General features: G+C 50.4%; 1 protein-coding gene across 3 annotated transcripts; it reads left to right on the top strand.

Moving 5' to 3' along the window:
- Positions 1-10,162: 10,162 nt before the first annotated feature.
- Positions 10,163-19,051, top strand: KLHL33 (kelch like family member 33). 3 transcript variants are annotated; one of them, XM_026490538.4, is made up of 7 exons: positions 10,163-10,499; positions 10,777-11,529; positions 15,231-16,155; positions 16,271-16,438; positions 16,544-17,092; positions 17,587-17,652; positions 18,143-19,051. In XM_026490538.4, exons 2-6 carry the CDS (start codon positions 10,788-10,790, stop codon positions 17,624-17,626), a joined length of 2,424 nt encoding a protein of 807 aa, XP_026346323.2. In that variant the 5' UTR covers positions 10,163-10,499; positions 10,777-10,787; the 3' UTR covers positions 17,627-17,652; positions 18,143-19,051. The 3 variants fall into 3 exon arrangements, with proteins under 3 accessions (XP_026346323.2, XP_026346322.2, XP_044236739.2); XM_026490537.4 differs by having other exon boundaries at positions 17,587-19,051; XM_044380804.3 differs by having other exon boundaries at positions 10,167-10,499; positions 16,544-19,051.
- Positions 19,052-19,854: the final 803 nt, after the last annotated feature.

Below are 19,854 nucleotides of genomic sequence, written 5' to 3'. Positions count from 1 at the left end.
GTGCTCTTGTAACTTCCCCTTAATTATAGTGTTATCATTACTAATACTGTTTTCGTGTCCTGCTTAATGCTGACTGCTTTGTGTTTGTCATCTCATTTAAATTCTTCGAAGTAAGTTCTCCTGACTTGCCTCAGAATAGGCTGGAGCCAGGACTCTTTTTGTACTAACTTGTAACTCAAGAGCAAAACCGTTCCTCCTCCGTACTCTTACTCCTACATACGCCTCCATACACTTCCACGGGCAGGCTTATGGGGTGCCCAGATCCCTCTGTCCCTGCCCCAGCTGCCAGTACTAATGTCATCATGGCCTTTATCTTGTTTGTCAGTCACCACCAGAAGTCCCAAACTACCAAGTCACCTCCCAGCTCTGCACTCTAATAACCATTGCTCTCCACCCCTTTTCTATTCCTCCTGAACTTCTTTTGTGCTCTCTAGAACTGATAGCTGGTTATTAGTAAAATTATCTATATCCTCAACCTTTCTTCTGAATGTTCTCTTTACATTCCCGCTCAGAGCCCTGGTTTCTCCTGAGGACTCCGCTTCTCCTACCGCCTCTAGTGGTGCTGTTTTCTCTCCCCCACATCCTTTGTACCACTGGCCCCAGAGGTGGTGGTGTGGGTGTCCTTATTTTTCCTCATACTATGTTCAGTCTGTTCCCTCTCATCCCTGCCACACCTTAGCTTTGAAACACATGCCGTTCGTTAGACTATAACGTGCCACAACCACTCCTATCAAATCTCGATTTTAGGGGCACCTCGGGGGCTCAGTTGGTTAAGTATCTGCCTTCGGCTGAGGTCATGATCCCAGGATGCTGGGATCGAGTCCCGCCTCGGGCTCCCTACTCAGCAGGGAGCCTGCTCCGTCTCCCTCTGTCCCTTCCCTTCGCTTGTGCTCTTCTTCTCTCTCAAATAAATAAATAAAGTCTTAAAAACAAACCAAATCTTGACTTTAGTACCTGTGTGGGTCATCCTTCTAACGCTCTGGTCTCAGCTCTGTGCTCCTCCCGTGATCTTGTCCCCTGCCCCCACTGCAGCCACTCATTCCCTTGGTCCTAGTCTAGACCTACAGCTTCTCCATATCTCAATCTCAGACATCCCTCCTATCTTTCCAGCTCATACCCTTTAGTGCACTGAATCTAACAGTTCATCTTTTTATCAGGCCCTGAATCTGTAGATCTTCCTTCCCACTGACCTCATCCCCTGTGTGTCTTCATTCCCCTCCAGCTAAACTCCAGTCGTGAGCGCCTCACTGCAATGCCTCACCTCCTCTGCCTTACTTGCTTTTCTCATACTTGAACTCTTGACACACTTGAATCCTAGAGCTATGCAGCTGAAAGGGCTGGTGAAAAACAGCCAGGCTGACTCGTCTTACTTTAAATCCATCATCCTGAAACTTCGGCCACCTCCCAATATTCCCCAGTCCTTTCACTTGCCCTCTTTCCAACAACTGTTTTATGCCTTCTGGCCCCTGAAATCTCCTGTGTCTCCCCCGATTCTTACTCTTCTTTGGCTCCTATTTTAGTGAGAAGATAGAAGCAATCAGAGAACGTTCACGAGCTCCCACCACTACGTCCAGCCACCTTCCAGTATTTATACCCATGTACTCTGCTTTCCCTTCTGTTCCTGTCTTAGCAGTATACTGTTAATACCGGTTACTATATACTCAGTTGGGATTGATTTTGCTCTCCAGAGGACAGCTGGTTGCCACAGCTGAGGCAGGGCTACTAGGTAGAGGCCAGGGATGCTGCAAAATACCCTGCAATATACAGAACAGCATCCACACAAGAATTCTCTAGGCTAATATGTCATCAATGTCAAGGTTGAGAAACCGCTATAAACAAACTGTCCGTGCTCCTGTCCAGCTCTTTCTATGGTCCATCCCATCCTCTAGCCTTTCAGGACAACAGTTCTCCCTCCTTTTCTGTAGAGTCCATATTTCCCTTTCTTTCCTAGATTTTTCTCTCAGCACACAGTTATGCTTTCGTTTTCCTCATCTTAAAACACAAGATTGCCTCTTGAGCCTGTTTTCCCCTTTCAGTTGCTTCCCGTTTTTCTGCTCCATTTTATAGCAAAACATCTTAAAAGAGTTGTTTCTAATTCCTCTCAACCAACTCCCTATGAAGTCCATTCCACCCAACAGCTATGAAGGCTGTTCTTTTTTTTTTTTTTTTTTAAGATTTTATTTATTTGAGAGGGAGGGGAAGAGAGAGTGCATGTGTACATGAGCAGGGGGGAGGGGGCAGAGGGAGAGGTAGAAGCAAACTCCCCAATGAGCCGGGGCTGGATCCCAGGACCCGGAGGTCATGACCTGAGCCACGCAGGCACCCCCACAAGGCTGTCCTTATCATGGTCACCAAAGACTTCACATAGCTAACTCTAATGGCATAACCAGCTTCATCCCACATAGGCAATCAGCAGCATTTGGCACTCCATCTTTGAAACGTTTTCTTTGCTTGGCTTTAGAACACGTTCTTTGGTTTGCCTCCCAGCTTACTGACTGCTCTTTCTTTGTCTGCTTTGCTGGTTTGTCCTCATTTCCACAAGCTAGTAACTAGGATTCAGTCCTTGGACTGCTTGTCTGTTTGCACACACCTCCAGTGATTTCATCCAGTCTTCTACATTTAAACCGTTTCAGTGTGGATGACTCCCAATTTTTTAGCCTCAACCTAGACTTCTGAATATCTAGCTGCCGATTGGCATCTCAACTTGGATGCCTGATAGACATCTCAAATCTAACACACAAAACTGAACTTTTTTCTCCCCATCTTCATGCTGCAGGCTTCCCTATTTCAGTGGATGACAACCCTGTCCTTCTAGTTGTTCATGTCACAGTGCCCTGGTGTTATCTGGCACCTCTTTTCCATCTCCAGTTCATCAAATCACACTGACTTTACCTTCAGAATATATCCTGAATCCTGGTTCTTCTTACTTCCACCACTGCCCCCCTAGACTAAGCCAGAATTCTCTGCCTCCGAGATTATTGCCGAAGCTGGTGTATCTGCTTCTACCACTGCCCACTTACAGTCTTTCAACACAGCGGCCAGAGTGAACAGTGTTACTGTAGGTCATGTCACTCTGCTGCTCAGAACCCTCTGAGTCTTCCTATATTGGAGTAAAACCAGAGTCCTTCAAAGGCCTTGAGACCCTCCCCATCTGCCCTGCCTCTCCCCCACTTACTGCTTTGACCTCATTTCCTGCTACTCACCTTGTTCACTCTGCTCCGGCAACAGTGGCCATTTCGTTTTTCCTTACACACTGAAGATGTGCCAGTCCTCAAGGTCTTCATACTTGCTGCTCCCTCTGCCTGGAAAGCTCTTCCCTCAGCCAGAGCTTGCTCTGTCAGCTCAATCTTTAAGTCTTTGTTCAACGTTTTTTCTGTTTTTAGTGAGATCTTCCTGACAGCCCGACTTAAAATTACTCTCCTCCAGCACTTTCTAGCCCCCTTGTCTGTTTTATTTTTCTTCATAGCACTTATCACCTTCTAATCTAATAGTTTTATTTGTGTTTGTTGTTTGACTTCTCCCATTACAATATGAACTCCATGAGAGGAAGGGGTCTTGTAATCTCCCAGTACTTACTTAGAATAGGGTGGACATTCAGTTAGCGTTTGCTGAGTGAATGAATAAATTGATGTGGAGGCAAACCAGAGATAATCAAAGACTATCAAGTAAGACTTGGGCCAAAAGATAAAAAGAATTGGGATTATATGCACCTGGGAAAAGAGTAAGTTGTAGAGTAAGTTGCTGATGAACACTTTTTTCGGGATAAACCCGTAAGTGGGTTGAAAATACACTAAGACGTGGACTTTTACAATCAGAAACTTCGGGGTAGAAGAGGGAGTGTTTGGGATGCAGGTAGAAGATAAAGTTCTCTCCTTGAATATATTTGAGAACGAGAATGATCTCTGCCTCTCTAGGCTTGGGGAGTTAATTTTGTAAATGGGAATCAAGCATGTTATTATGTATTAGACTTGGGTATTTATAAGTTTTTATTAATATTATGGGATGGTATGGATCTTGGAGGGAGGACCTTCTTGAGCACTGTAGACCCAGCTGGTACTGCTTAGCAGGAGATTCTTTCTTTAGGGAGCTTTGGGCTCTTGGCTGAGGCATCTCAAGATAGCCTTACAGTTTGTAAAACCAAGAGACTAAAATTATGGCTCCCTGAGTCCTCAATTGTGGACTTCTCCTCCTAGCTCAGTCTCTCCCGAGTCTCTTATTGGCAGGGAGGCCTACTTTGTCTACCCTGCCCCTCCTGGATTTGGGGAAGCTAGTTTCCTTTTATGGCTAGAGTAGGGATTGAAAACTCAAAACCCTGTAAGAACCAGACAGACAATATCAAAAGCTAAAGTGGACCGGGTGGGAACTGTGGCAAACGGAAGAATATGTGGCCTGTCCTGTGGGACAGCAGCTACTTGGCTCCAGCTGCGTGTGTCCTGGGGGATGGAGGCCCCAAACTACCAGATGCATGTTAAATATTGGCAATTAATTGTAAAAATTGTAAATTCTGTACAGTCTGCACTAAACTTGTGCAGGTAAGATCCAGTCCAAAGGCCACCAGTGTTCAACCTCTGGTCTAGAGACTCCCTCACCAGTTCTTGACGTGGTCCTGCACACTGGTCAAGCTTTCTGAACAGGATAGCGCCATGTGGTAGGTGCCCACCTGGACGGAAGAGCTCCAGTTCACATCCGCTGAGGAAGCGGGGTTGCAGAATGACCAGAAGTGGGGCCTCATTCCTCAGGCAGGAGAGGAAATGAGTTCCTTCTGGCAGTTCTGGCTTTCATATGGGCGTCAGCCTCATGCTGTATCTCACGTCCTCATTCCCTTACCCGCCTGCCCGCTTACCAGGTTTCTTGTAGAATGTATGGAACAGCAGCAGCGGGGTAAGCAACATAGCAGTGAGCGCCACCCGCCAAGTGAGAAGGAGCATGACGAGCAGGTGGAGCAGAGCGCCGAGGAGGGAGAGCCAGGGGCTGTACGGGGGTAGGAAGGACACCAGACAGCAGGGAAGAGTGAATGCAGCCTGTCCCTTGTCCAAGCCTCAGTACCACCCACTCTTGCACCCCAGGATGCTCCTCCAAGTCTCCCAGGTCCTCCCAACCCAGGGCCTGACCGCTGCTAACACGTGCCCATACTAACCAGGCAACCACCTAAGGGAAGCAGGGAAACAACCAAAGTTGACAAGGGCATAGGAGCAGAGGAAGAAGTTGGAGATGGTGGGGGTGGTGTTCAGATCAGCTTTGGGAGAGATGAAAGGTCAGGAGGTTGGTCTCCAAATGAGTCATGAGTTTGAGGTCTAGAGACACAAGGACAGCAGATTCTGGCTTCCTTTCCCCATACTCTATTCCTTCCTCCCCAGTCCAACTTCCATGTACACCACTACCAAGTTAGCAGACGTTTTCCCACTTTTAGGACTAGAGAGACAGAAAAGAGGCTTCAGGGTCAAGCCCTAAAAGTCAGAGGTAGGGCAGTGAGGGGCACGAGGGGAAAGGTGACTAATGAAGGCCCACGTGGGGGTGGAGGAGGAGTACTCACCAATAAGGACGAAAACTACAGCAATAAGCAACGTGAACAGATAGCCTCACATACGTTCATGGTTCCTGCCATAGCCTTTCCCAAAAAAGCCAATGACTGGTAGAGTTTATTCTGGCACAGCCACTATAAGAGGGCATGGCAATCACTGGAGAATGGTCCCAGGTAGAGGGAGAATGATTGCCCCCTCCTCCTCTCGAGAGGCAGGAAGGAGCGGGGAGCACAGAGCAAAGAGTCGAGGGAGCTTAGGGATCTTAATGGGAAGAAGGGATGGGAGTAGAGTGCAGTGAGATGCCTGGTAATGTGGGATGGAAAACGGGAGGCAGATGGATGAGAGATACCCTCCCCAAACTTTGCCTTGATGTACCGGCAGACTGAATTTTGCCATGCGAGCTTGGACTGTCAAACACCAGCCAACCACAGTCATCTCCACCTCCCTACATCGTCATCTAACTCCTGGTGGCTTAGACAGACCCCTCTTGTACTCCTCCTCCTCCCAAAATTATACTCTTAGGATGCCCCTAGACTCTACCTACATTTTCTCCTTTTCCCGCCAAACCTCTTGGTAAGATACCAACTGACCTGGAAGACTTTGGGGGTTGAAACAAAGCAGGAAAGGGCAGAGGACAGAATGGCACTTTAGAGTCCGGGCAGCCACTGGGGGGCTAGAGGCAGACACCATCCATGCTCATGGTCTGAGGACAAGGGCAGAGGCAGAAATCAATATTTTCACCTAGCTTTCCCAGAAGTTGCTGGCCATGCTAAATTTTATCCTGTCTTTGAAGGTTTTACCTTGCCCACATGAATCCCCTTGAGTCATTATTGATTTCTGAGCATCTACTCTGTGCCAAGCGATGGGCTAGGTAAGGTTTATCTCTCTCACCTTCCCCTCTGGTTCACTCCCCTGATGGTGATTAGAGAGGGCTATTCAGGCAGGACAGGACCCTTGCTCTGGACAACTGTGGAAATCCTAGCCTTACTGGCACTCTGGCCCCAGGCAGCTCCCATTCCACACACCAACGTCAGTCCTACTTCCTGGAGCTTCTCCAATCATACAGGAGCCTGGAAATGAGATTGGGAACACACATTCCTTTGTGGAGAGAGAATCACATGCCAGAGCAGTAGGACTGTCTAGGCACCACCAGTGCCAGAGGGGGGAATGGAAGGTGTGTGAGGTGGGGAGGGGGACATGCCAATTTTTTTTCTTTTCTTTTTTTTTTCAGATTTTTATGTATTTATTTGAGAGAGAGCAAGAGAGTGCACGAGCGGGAGGAGGGGAAGAGGGAGAACCAGGCTCTTTGCTGAGTCAGGAGCCCCATGCAGGGTTCCATCCCAGAAGCCTGGGATCATGACCTGAGCTGAAGGCAGACCGACTAAGCCACCCAGATGCTGGGGATGCCGAATTTGATAATCAAAGAACACCACACAATTTTTTAGTGACATGAGGGATGGGGAGACATGGTGAAGGAAGGTGAGGGGCTACCTGCATTTAAACTACTTTTAACGTGATTGATGAAGTCTCTTGCTCATTTCATCACGTATACCCTTGGCCCTCAGAGAGGCAGAAAGCAGGGCTCCAGGTCATTCTGCACAGAAGGTTTACCACTTGTGGCAAAAATCCCCAGGTAGGAAAGTGTGTCTGTATGATGGCAAGGATAGCTGTAGCAGGGTCCTGGAAGCAAAAGTAGAACCCTTAGTGGTAAGAGAAGGGGGCAGGTGACGGGTATGCTCCATACCTCAGCGTGGTTCTCACCTTGAGGTCTCCAGAGATACTGGTCCCTGTGAGGACCCAAGTGGCTAAGGAGAAGATGGAAAACATGCCAAAGAAACCGCCCTCAGGACCTCACCACTGCGGGACCATATTTCCAAAGAAAACGCTCTTTATGTAAAAGAACAGAGAGAAAAACTGGGTTTTTTAGGGGTCAACTCCTGGCTTCCCTTCATTCAGCCACGCTCATTACCCCTGTACCCAGTTTATTGTCAGTGACTTAGGTTAGGCTGGGACGACTAAGGCAAGATTATAAACCAGCCAGCCCAGCGACTTACAGGACTGTGAGTGTTCTGATGGACAACTTGCAAATGACATACAGAATCAGAAGTCACGGGGTCTTCTCTGGGGAGGCTTGGGCTAATGAGTTACCCTGCTCCAAGGGGAGGTGACATTCTGAGACATGCATTCCCTTTAATACATTTCTCAGCCAGCTTCCCATTGTCTCACCTGGGTATCCAAAGAAGCAAGTGGCTTGTCAGCTGGGGTTTGTGGGGAGGAATGTTCTAGCAGATAATTGATAAAAGGATCAGGGGAGCACCTGGGTGGTTAAGTCACTTAAGCGTCTGCCTCGGGTTCAGGTCATGATCCCAGGGTCCTGGATCCAGCAGGGGAGTCTGCTTCTCCCCCTGCCCTTGTTTGTGCTTGCATGCTCGCTCTCTCTCTCTAATAAATACATATTTTTTAAGACTTTTGTATTTGAGAGAGCGAGTGAGCGCAAGAGCACAAGCGGGGGTGGGGGGCAGCGGAGGGAGAGGGAGAAGCAGGCTCCCTGCGGAGCAGGGAGCCCGACTGATCCGACTTGGGTTTGAGCCCAGAACTCCAGGATCTTGACTGGAAGGCACCTGAGCTGAAGGCAGACACTTAACCGACTGAGCCACCCAGGTGCCCCAATGAGTAAAATCTTTTAAAAAAAAGAGAGAGAGAGGATCAGGAAGATCATTTGGGCTACCATGGGTGACCAAAAGAAAAAAAAAAAAAAGGAGAAATGAGTGGAAGGGGAGGAAGAACTTCTCCTCCTTCTCCTTACTCTCCTCTCCCATCCTCTAAGTTCCCTTTCCCATGAACCTCTTCCCATAAAGGAGTCTGGCTAAATAGATGTCTTTTCCTTCCTGCCTCAAATTGCAAAGTGTCCCTTCACTTACCAGAAGGGTGGATCTCGGGGCGCCTGGGTGGCACAGCGGTTGAGCGTCTGCCTTCGGCTCAGGGCGTGATCCCGGCGTTATGGGATCGAGCCCCACATCAGGCTCCTCTGCTGTGAGCCTGCTTCTTCCTCTCCCACTCCCCCTGCTTGTGTTTCCTCTCTCACTGGCTGTCTCTATCTCTGTCAAATAAATAAATAAAATCTTAAAAAAAAAAAAAAGGGTGGATCTCAAGATTATAACTATCTGGGAGCAGGAAATGGCATTTCTCATCTAGTAGTCTTGTCTAGTGCTCATCCCAGCAGATCCCTAGAATAAGTCCTTATTTTTCCCTTAAAGAGTTGGCATATGGAGTCTCTTCCAGCGAATCTGCCCAGTTTCAGGTTGGGTCCCTGAGAATCTGCTCTGCCAGCTACACACACACACACCCAATTCCACATCTGCCCACATTTGGCCCTTTCCAGATCTATCCAGCTCTCACAGCCATCCCCTCAGTTACTCTCACCCCCATCTTGACTCCCTGGCCACTGCTTTGGACCTCCACTCCACACTGCCCATTGCCAAGCACAGAAGGACAGTCATGGTCACCACCTGACTCGTTTTCCAGATCTAGGTTAGGTAGCTGCACCCATGCTCCTGGAAGGGCAGAACACAGACGGAGTGGGTTACAGAGACTTTATTGACTGATCTGATGCCTCCACCTGATTCTTAAAATGACTTGTCCAGGCTGGAGTCACCAAAAGTGCAGGCTGCTAGTCAGCCCACTTGGGAAAAGGACATATCAGAGGAGGGGATGAACATTACCAGGAGCAGGTTTGAAAAGATCTCTGTGAAGCCCGCCTTTTGCATAGCCATGACTGACGCGTTGTCCAAAGTGAAGATGATCCACACGGTACCGCCAAGCTCTGGACCCAGGCTGCATGAAACAGGACATAGTGCCACGTGAGAGGAGAGGAAAGAGGAACCTGGCTGGTCTCGCCCCTCCGCCACAAGAAGGCCACCCTCTCACCTGGCTTGTAAGGAACAATCGAGCGTCGCTCCCTGGTTAAGTCAGCCTGTTGGGTCAATCTATGCAGCCTGGACCAATCTTTTTATTGGCCAGGGAATCCACCCCAGCAGCCCTTGGCCTGTCCTACCTTCCAGGGAGAGGTAGAGAAGAGGCATTCCTATCCCATTCCCTAAATTTCTTCCCCATGAAGATACCTAGAATTGCAGTGAAAACCCCAGATTTAGAGGGTCTCGGAGTAAGAAAGAGGCTTTATCCTGGACAGAGGGAGCAGCTGTTGGTGTCCTGCCTCAGTGAAAATGCTTATGGCCCCCCTGAGGACTTTGGGCCCCCAGCAGCAGAGATGACACCACGTCCCACTGTGGGGTCCTCATCCCAGAGACCTAGGTGAGAGTTAGACTCATCCCGACTCTGAACACACAGTGTTGGGCTTCTTTGTCTCACCACTGACCCCACCTCCGGACGGGGAGGAAATCCCGAGCTGGGGGGTGGATCACCTGTGGTACCTAGCCCTGACCCCTTCCGTTTCCCCTTCCCCTCCGCCCTGGGTGGATCCAGCCTGTTTCTGTGTGGATTTCATGTCAGTATCGATCGCTCCAGGGTCTCAGCTTTATCGTGCACGGGGAAAAAGCAACAGTCAGAGCCTAGAACTGACCCCAAACAGACCCCTCCCTCTTCTGGCCCCATGCTCCCGCGGGTGCGCAGTGCAGACTCTCTTCCCCTCCCCCTCCAGACCCGTCCGGTGAACGCAGCCTTTCTGGCCTGGCACACTCTCCCGATCCCCGCACCCTCCTTGGCTTCCGAATTTGCCTCGCTCAGCACAAGGACGTGACCTACAGGTGGAAGGGAGAAGGAGGTCATCTCGGGATAAGGCCTGGGGGATTGGGTGTCAGAGTTTGGGCACCCGGAGCCCAGTCCCCAAGCCCGCCAGCACCGGCTATAATTAGTCGGGTGGGGCCACTGACCGGTTGAGGGGCAAGTTCCCTCTGCCACACCGTCCGAAGCTGAGAAGGTTCAAGTGAGAGGCAGAAGGAACACTGGTGTCTCAGGAGGGTGACTATCGGGATGGGATGGGGGCAAGACGGGTGGGATACGCTCTGGCTGCTGAATCCTTACACAGGCTCCTTGCACGCTTCGCTGCGCTTGGTGAAGCCCAGAGCTGGGCAGTATAACCTAGCTGCTCGAGCCTTGGGATGGGGGTGGGGAGTGCGGTTTGAAGTAGGGAGAGGGGCTGCCGCGTGGCCGGGCTGGAGGCAGGGGTTCCTCCGGCCTCTCTGGGTCCAGCTCTCAGCAACGCTTCCTCTCTTCCCTCTTCCCTGCGGCCAAACAGCGGACCGGACCATGAGCGTCTCGGACTCCGCACATCGTTCCTCGGACCCTCTTCCCGCCCAGAAGGACGGCCTCGGCCTCCCTTTACCCGACCGGAGAACTCCCTCCTGGCCTCCTTCCCCCGACGGGGATCCCGGTTTGCCCCCCTTTCCTCTGGAAGAGGCTGTCCCCAGGCCTGTGGCCCCAGGGAACCTTCCCTCTCCGGCCTTGTCCCTAGAGGAAGACGAGGGGGAAGAAAATGAAGACGAAGAAGACGCGGCAGAGCTGGAGGGACTGCGCAGCGAGGAACATCCGAGCCAGTTTTTCAATGAGGCACGGCGGCTTCGGGAGCAGAGGCTGTTGCTGGACGAAGAGGTGTCAGTTGCGGGGCGAGTATACGGGGTGCATCGGGTAATCCTGGCTGCAGTTAGCAGCCTCTTCCGAGACAGGATGCTGGGCGGCACAGGTCCACGACCGCCCCTCAGCCTCGACGTGGCCGCCGGGGCCTGGGAGGCCGCGCTGACCTTTGCCTATGAGGGTTTCCTGGGCCCTGCCCCGTGGGGAGATGTGCTGGTCGTGGCCGAGGCTCTGGGAGCACCCCGGGTGAAGGCCGCGGCCCAGAGGAGAGGCAAGGGGGCTGGAAGCCCCGGGGAAGACGAAAAGCAGCCCAGCCAGGCAGAGGAGCTGAGGGAGAACCTGCGTAACATCGAGCTTCTCTACAAAGATGGCGTGGGGTGTGACCTGGAGCTGGAGGCAGGCGGCTGCCGGCTGCAAGGTGAGGACCAGTGTGGCATGACGTTACTTCAGGTGCAAATGCATGTGTGGTTTGATCCCTACGACAGTGGTTTTGATGCCTGCTGCAGGCAGAATTTCCTTGGGGGTGGCCTTTGGTGCCTTTCCTGACCCACTGAGAGTGAGGCATGCGCAGTTGTGTTGTTTTCGTGGGAGCACTGACAGATTTAAGATGACCCTTCAAACCTGTGGCTTTCCCTGTGGCCAGTAACAAGGAATTTCCAGCCAGCTGGCTGGTGTTAGGAGTACACTCTAAGCCAGAAGAACAAGCAGAGAGTGATTGACTCAAACAGGGATTAACCAAAGGCCCTTCTTGGCTTCTTCTATTTAGGACACAGGAAAGCCGGAGGAATATGGTAGAAAAACTCACAGTGTGTCCTCTCACCTAAGTGTGCTTGACATCTTGGTAGATAAAAGTCCTACAGCTAACAAAAAGGTCTGGTTCTGTTTTGCCACAAATCTTAAGACTACCAGGACACCGTCCTTTGAAGTTAATTGTGCTCATCACCAGGAAAGCTAAGGAGGGTTGGATAAGTTGAGTATTATTCGGATTCTACTAACTCAGTGAGGTACTGGGGTCCAGGAATTTTTACACACGTCATCTCTTTTCATTCTCACTGAAAACTAGTGAGGTAGGTACCATTACCCCTAGGTGCAGGGGAAGAGCGGTAAACTCAGAGATGTTAACTGGTGAGAACCAGGGTATAAGCCGACATTCACTAGCCCAGTCTGCTTTCACGTTCCCTCGTACGCAACCAAACCAAAGACACGTGGGATCTGACACTGGGAGTTGGAATGCAGGCACATACAAATTTAAAATTAGAAGGTATTGATTCAGAGGTTATCTAGGTCAGCTTGTATACTTTACTGACAAAGAGAACAGACTTCAAGCCATGTCCAAAGTCACATAGCTACTGCTCATTAGAATGACTGGAACCCAAAGTGCTTCTGGGACTCCCAGAGGAAAAAGCATCCTGTCTTAGCTTAGCCTGCTTTCATAAAAGTACCATAGACTGGTTGGTTTCACAACAGAAATTTATTTCTTACAGTTCTGGAGCCTGGAAGTCCAAGATCAGGGTGCCCCTATGGTCAGGTTCTGGTTAGAAGAGGGCCACCTTCTCATGATATCCCCACTTGGTGGAGGGAGAGGTTATCTTTCTCATGTCTCTTCTTATAAGACAGTAATCCCATTCACAAGGGGTCCACTCCCATACCTAATTACCTGCCAAAGGCCACAACCTACAAATATCACCACACAGGACCACAGCTTCAACATGATTTGGGGGGAGGGGGGACATAAACATTCAATCCATAGCAGATCTTTGAAGTGTTTGTTATGATTTCTGATAGTAGTAGATGGAGGGGGGGATTAGAAATTTCATAGTTATAAAATTCTCTCTAGGGTTTGGAATTTAAACATACTTCTATCCCTGCTTTCATTTCCCTAAGGAACATTCGAACTTAATGTTGGAAACCTGTCACATAAAATTCTAGGGACTAATGATGAGTAGGAGGGGGAATACAAGTAGCTGTGACCCTTTCCCAGTGGCCCTGAGCTATAGGTTGGTTGATTATATGGGAACTGAAATGGCTTACCTGCTTTGAGGAACGCAGATTTTCTCAGGCAATATGTATTTGAAAGCTGTCACTGCTAATCACTTCTTGGGAAGCACCAAGGCACTACCGACTGCTTAAAAAGACAACGGAAAGCCACATCGACACCAGCTGTCCTTTGAGAGAGGCCAGCGTGCCACAGCTGGTCAGAGCAGCTGGAGGTTTATAAGCTTTCCGGGGAGTTCGGCCCTGTTACCTGCCTGAGAGGACTGCCGGCAGTATTCCCCCTTTTTATTACGAAGCACTTAACACAATTAAGAAAACATTAATATGAACACTCAAACACCCATCTCCCCTGCCTCTGAATCACAGCCTCCTGCCGGAGGTCCTCTTGGTTGGCCTTGCTGCTGGTCCCTGACCGGACCGTGGATCACATTAATGCCAACTCAGAACTCACTGGATTCTTAACACTTCTCAGCCCTCCAATAATACTACTTTGTCTTAACTCACCCAGACTTAACAGTTAGCATTTTATGAAATTTGTTTCATCTCTTTATTTGTCACTGAAGTTTAAAGTAAATCTGTGACACTTTGATGATAAATACTTGGGTCTGTGTCTCTTTAAAAAAGGACATTACCATAACACCTTCCGCATGTCTAGCAAAATGAACAATAATTCCTTAGTATTACCTAATTCATGTTGAAATTTTCCCACTTGTCCGAAAATGTCTTTCAGAGCTGGTTTATTCAACCCAGGGCCCCATCCAGGACTATGCTGTGTTCAGATCCACATGCCTCATGCTTCCTTTACTCTGTACAGTCCTCTCTCTCCCTTCTTAGGACTTGACGTAATTGAAGAGACAAGATTAGTTACCTTATAGAATGCTCTGTTTTCTAGATGTGTCTGTGTTTTCTGTCATGGTTTTAACTTGTTCCTTTAGCCTCTCAATTTCCTATAAATTTGAATTGAGAGCTAAAGGTTCAATGAGATTTAGGTTAAATATTTTGGTCAGAATACTCCCTGCTGGAGGCCAAATATCTCAAACTGAGTTGCATTAGGAAGCATATGAGTTTAGGGGCGCCTGGGTAGCGCAGTTGTTAAGCGTCTGCCTTCGGCTCGGCGTGATCCCAGCGTTCTGCGATCGAGCCCTGCATCAGGCTCCTCCGCTGGGAGCCTGCTTCTTCCTCTCCCACTCCCCCTGCTTGTGTTCCCTCTCTCGCTGGCTGTCTCTCTCTTTGTCAAATAAATAAATAAAATCTTAAAAAAAAAAAAAAAGAAAAGGAAGCATATGAGTTTAGTGATTTAATAGCATCGGTTAACTGGATGGTTTCCGTGTCACGAGGGCCATGCAGCCGGACATCGTGCCAGTGGGCAGTGAAGATCGGCTCAGACAGCCATGGAATAGAAAATAAATCACTTCCTTTCTCTAGGACTCAGTTTCCTTCTCTTAAAAGGAGCGATTGAACTGGGTGATTTCACAAGCTTCCAGTTTAAAATGTCACAATTCCATGAATTGTACTGAGATGGGGGAGGTGTGCAGAGAAAAGCTGCACCCGGGAAATCTTAAGCAGGAGATGGCAGTTAGTGGAGGTTAGGTCCCAGCCATTCCTGAGTGTGGGACCCTTTTCTAAGTAAAATTGGACTAACGAATGGCTGATGTCAGTGGCTCTTACAGTAGTAAAGGAAAGAACTTTATTTTGTGCACGATAGAGGCCTATATAAGTTGCACATTGCTCTTTGCAGGTTTTTTGTGCCCCCTTTTGGCAAATGCTGTCTATAACATCTACTCAACTTGATTGATCAAGGCTCTTTTTCTAACTGACCTGGATCAAAAAAACTAAAGCAATGTTTATCGTAGTATCTTCAGGCCACTAACAAGAGAGTCGTGCAGGATGCTTGAAAATGCTAGGATACAAACTTCTAGGGTCTCCACCCAGACCTACTGAGTCAGAATCTCCGGGGGTGGGTCCCCGAATCCTGCATTTTAACAAGCACCCCATGGTATTCTGTTGCACACCACAGTTTGGCCTGTAGCCTTGGGTGGTCGGCCCAAGTTGGGGGTGTGAAGCTGGAATAGCGCCTGGCAATTTGCAACACTCTGGATTCCCCTCTGCTTCTCCTTCTTGCAGTGCACCGAGCAGCCCTGGCCTGCGGCAGCGAGTTCTTTGGCGCCATGCTCCTGAGTGGAATGAGGGAATCCCAGGGCACAGAGGTGTCTCTGCACACCATCTCTGCCCAGGACCTGAGACTCCTCGTCTCTTTTGCCTACTCTGGTGTTGTGCGGGCAAGGTGGCCAGGACTGCTGAGAGCTGCCCAGGCTGCTCTGCAGTACCAGAGCTCTTCTTGCCTCGCCCTGTGCCAGAGAGCCTTGGCACGCGGCCTCAGCCCTGCACGTTGCCTGGCCCTGTTCCCCATAGCTGAAGCCCCTGGCTTAGAGAGGCTCTGGAGCAAAGCCCGTCACTACCTCCTCACCCACCTGCCTGCCGTGGCTTTGTGCCCCACTTTCCCTTCTTTACCGTCTGCCTGCCTGGCTGAGCTCCTGGATAGCGATGAGCTACACGTGAAAGAGGAGTTCGAGGCCTTCATGGCTGCGTGGCGTTGGTTAGCTGCCCAGCCCGAGACCGAGGAGTCAGAGGCCAAGGCCCTGCTTCGATGTGTTCGCTTCGGCCGCATGTCCACCAGGGAGCTGCGGAGGGTTCGGGCAGCTGGGCTGCCTCCCCCCCTGCCCCCAGACTTGCTGCATCAGCTCCTGGTAGAGGCTGCGGTTCCGGGTCAAGAGAGGCGGCGGGAGCCTGACCAGGCCCTGGTAGTGATTGGCGGGGATGGGCTGCGATCAGACATGGCCAGAACACAGCCATCCCGAGGCGTGTGGTGGGCCCGGGCCTTCCGCTGTGGCACGGGGCTGGTCCGAACCGTGGAGTGGGGCCGGCTGCCGGCCCTGCCCGGCCCAGGGCGCTTCCGGCATGGGGCCGCCAGCCTAGCAGGAAGTGAACTCTACGTGTGCGGGGGGCAGGATTTCTACAGCCCCTCCAACACCCTGGCTTCGACTCTCAGGTATGGGCCCCACAGAGTAGCTGGCCCCAAGGTGGGCAGCTGAGGGAAATTGTTGGCCTAGCCACCCACATAGTCCCGGGGTCACTCTTCTCCTCTTTTGTTCCGCTGCGTCCAGGTGGGACCCCAGTCAAGAGGACTGGGGGGAGGTGGCGCCTTTGTGCCAGGCTCGGAGCTTTTTTCCCCTGGTGGCCCTGGATGGACTGCTTTATGCCCTAGGCGGCCGAGACGGTGATGTTGCTCTCAACTCCGTGGAGGCCTATGACCCCGAGCTCAATGTCTGGAGGTAAGCGGGGAAGGGGCTGTTTCCAGACATTAGGGAAAGGCTAGGGGACTTGGAAGAGAAGTTGAAGGGGATTTCTGCCTGATCACGTGCCCTATTCTCCCTTAGGCCAGCACCTGCTCTTCCAGCACCACGCTTTGCCCACGCAGCTGCTGTTTTGGAGGGCCGATTGTACGTGAGCGGTGGCTGCAGCGGGGCTGGCCAATACCTGGCCTCGTTGCTGCACTATGACCCCAAGCTTGAGAAGCCAGGGACACTTCTGAGCCCTATGGGGGTACCTCGGGCTGGCCATGTCATGGCTGCTCTGGGTGGCCGGTTGTACGTAGCAGGCGGGCTAGGTGAGAAGGGGGATCTACTGAGCTTTGAGGCCTATGAACCGAAGACTGATAGCTGGACTCATCTGGCACCTTTGCCCTCCCCCCATGTGGGGGCTGCAGGTGCTGCGCTGCAGGGGGAGCTACTGGTGCTGGGGGGCTACAGCCACCGTACTTACGCCCTTTCCCACCTTATCCATGCTTACTGTCCTGGCCTGGGCCGATGGCTCTGCCTGGGAACTCTGCCGAGGCCTCGGGCTGAGATGCCTGCCTGCATCCTGACGCGGCCCCCTGTGCAGCGCATACCTTTGGTTCCCACACGGCACCAAACCAAACCTGCTGGGTGAGTAGGGAGCAGCAGTGGATGGGGGGGGCATGAAGGAAGGGATCAGAAACATCATGAGAGAAGGACAGAGATGATAGGGGGAGAAAGAGAAGGCTTTATTCGTGATAGCATTTTCTTCCAGCACAGTGTTTTATAACTCACAAACTGCTTTTGTATATATGACCTTCGCTGAGCAAAAGGTAGCTCCAGAATTCCTAGAAAAGGCTGTTGGAGAGGGGAAGGCAGCTGAGTGCCTGGATAAGGAGAGGAGGCCCAGGAGCAGCTCGACAGGTGTAGGGACCCTGACACCATCATCGGTGGGGAAAGCGCATCTGGCTGGAAAGGCAGTTAAGAAGCTCCAGGAGTCAACATGTAGGGGCCATGAGAGGACAGTCAGGAAAATGATGATTCCGACCCCTGGATCAAGGTGCAAAACATGGAAAGGCCACCCGTGAAAGAGTTTGAGGAGTGTGGGGGAAGGACTGTAATTGTCATGCTCTTCCCTTTTTCAGGACTTGCTCCTTTCTACTCTCCAATCCCTGGGACACCTAAGCCCTCTTGGCAATATTCTTTCTCAGGTAACTTGTAGGCTCGGCCCAGTGTTTCCTCAGCCCATACACTGCAGGCCGCCCCGAGAGCCCCTTGGCAGAAGTCCTTGTCCCCAGCTGGCGCTGCACAGGGGCCTGAGTGGCCAGGGTGATGAGGCGGGAGTGCTGTGTGTGGGGAAGATGAGGAGCCCAGGCAAAGGAGCGAGGCGTCTGTAGTGGGAAAGGAATGGGACGAGGTTGGAGAGGTGGGGTGGAAGAAGCCAGAAGCCTGACTTCAGGGATCAGGAGTGGTAACAGGACAGTTGGAGTGTGAGGTCCTAAGTTGTGAGAGGAGGAGGCAGAGAGGACTCAGAAAAGTGGTTTTCCCCCTTTCTTTCCCTTTCCTCTAGAGTTTTTAAGATCTAGTTCCCTTTTTTGGCCAGGCAGAGTTAAGTCAGATGCTCCTTTTCTCCCTTCCTCCACCCTGCTCTTCCTTCTTTTTTTCCTTCTCTCTTTTTCTCTTGTCCCTTCTCCCACACAGTGATCAGTCACTTACTATGTGCCAGGCACTAAATGAGGCACGGAGGACACAGAGGTCAGAGGGCGCCTGACCAGCAGGCAGACTCGTCAGTGGACTGAGGAGTATGGCCACTTATCTCATCCCTCTCGTACCTCACTCTTGGAGGTATGAGAGCTCAGACAATGGAGGAGTGAGCTCTGCCCAGGGAAGGCTTCTGCTAAGGAAGTCGTCATCACATGGGTGTAGTTTGAGTTGGATTTTGAAGACTCTTTGGAAACTCACCAGTCAGAGAAGGAGGAAGGCATTCTAGTCAGAGAAAAGAAGCAAGTGGGACATGTAGCACCCCTCTCTATAGCAAAGGGGAAGTCAGTATTCCAGAGGGTTCTTCAGAGGCTTCTGCTGTTATTGCCAGCCAGCCTCTTCTCTAGAGCTTTCCTGAAGACAGTAGCTTTTACTTAATTGTAAATTCCCTCCATTCACAACTCCCCTAAGTCTTTCCTGTCTGGTGTTTCCATTTCTGACCCCTGAGCAAAAGTTCAGGGCAAAGAGAGGCCAGTTCTTTATAGAGGTCAGTTTTCTATTACCATTGCTTATTAAGAGTCTCGTGCTCCTAAGGGTGAAATAGAGGAGGCTCTCTTGCACCTTTCTTCATCCTGGCCCGGAGGTGCTGGACATGCTTTTGTTTATTTTTTTGAGATTTCATGATTAAGTTCTTTTCCCCCTGTATCTCTGTTTTGGAGTGTAGAGGAACACGAGGAGGGGTAAGTAGGATATATATGACAAAAGGGAGGACTGACGGAACCAGAGAAGAAGGAAATTGAAGTCCTGAGAAGCTATGAGGACTGAGTCTTTAGGATGAACTTCTGTGAACAGGTTCTTTGTGCTTTGTAGGCAAAGACAGGCTCAAATAAAGGTTTCATCATTACTGAATGAGTCTTGTCTGAGTTTCTCTATTATAAAAAGCATGTAAAAGTCCCCTGTAATTTGGCTCCTGTCTCCACCACACTATTGAAATCACCCTCCCTCAATGTCACCATGACCTGCTTCTCACCAAATAATCTAAGCCCATCCTCATTCTCCTTCATCCTTCTGCAGGATTGACTGGCTTGAAAATTGGCTCTTACCCTAAATACTTCTCCTCCTCTGGCTCCAGAAAGCACACTCTTCTGGGCGGTCTCTTACTTCTCCAATCCAAAGAGGTGGCAGAAGGGGTGCCTGGCTGGCTCAGTCAGAGGAACATGTGACTCTTGATCTTGGGGCTGTGAGTTCAAGCCCCATGTTGGGTGTAGAGATTACTTAAATGAATAGATACATAAATATATAAATAAAATTTTAAAAAATTATTTTAAAAAACCCAAAGAGGGGTGCCTGGGTGGATCAGTTGGTTAAGTGCCTTCGGCTCAGGTCATGATCTCTGGGTCCTGGGATTGAGCCCCGCATTGGGCTCTCTGCTTGGCCGGGAGTCTGCTTCTCCCTCTCATTTTCCCTCTGTGTGCTCTTTCTCTCTCTCTCTCTCTCCTCTCTCTTTCTCTCTCACTTGCTATCTCTCTCTCTCTAATAAATAAATATCTTTAAAAAAAAAAAAACCAAAGAGGTGGCAGAAAGCTAAATCATATTGTCCAAAAGGGCATTGCTCCATCCCAGGTGTTGCTGACAGCCAACAGTCCAAAACTATGTGGATAGGGTAGTTACAGAAGTCTCTAGCTTTCATTATCTAGTGGTTTCTTGTTTGT

Source organism: Ursus arctos, unplaced genomic scaffold (assembly GCF_023065955.2).
Source record: "Ursus arctos isolate Adak ecotype North America unplaced genomic scaffold, UrsArc2.0 scaffold_37, whole genome shotgun sequence".
NCBI classification, from domain to species: domain Eukaryota; kingdom Metazoa; phylum Chordata; class Mammalia; order Carnivora; family Ursidae; genus Ursus; species Ursus arctos.
Note: the sequence above shows the minus strand (reverse complement) of the source record. Positions and strands in the feature narration are given on the sequence as shown.

Bases quoted from the DNA above. Each gene is read 5' to 3' on its own strand.
- KLHL33 (XM_026490538.4), top strand. From the start codon at position 10,788: ATGAGCGTCTCGGACTCCGCACATCGTTCCTCGGACCCTCTTCCCGCC. The intron at 16,156-16,270 runs GTATGGGCCCCA...CGCTGCGTCCAG, and splicing joins ACCCTGGCTTCGACTCTCAG to GTGGGACCCCAGTCAAGAGG. The intron at 16,439-16,543 runs GTAAGCGGGGAA...ATTCTCCCTTAG, and splicing joins CCCGAGCTCAATGTCTGGAG to GCCAGCACCTGCTCTTCCAG.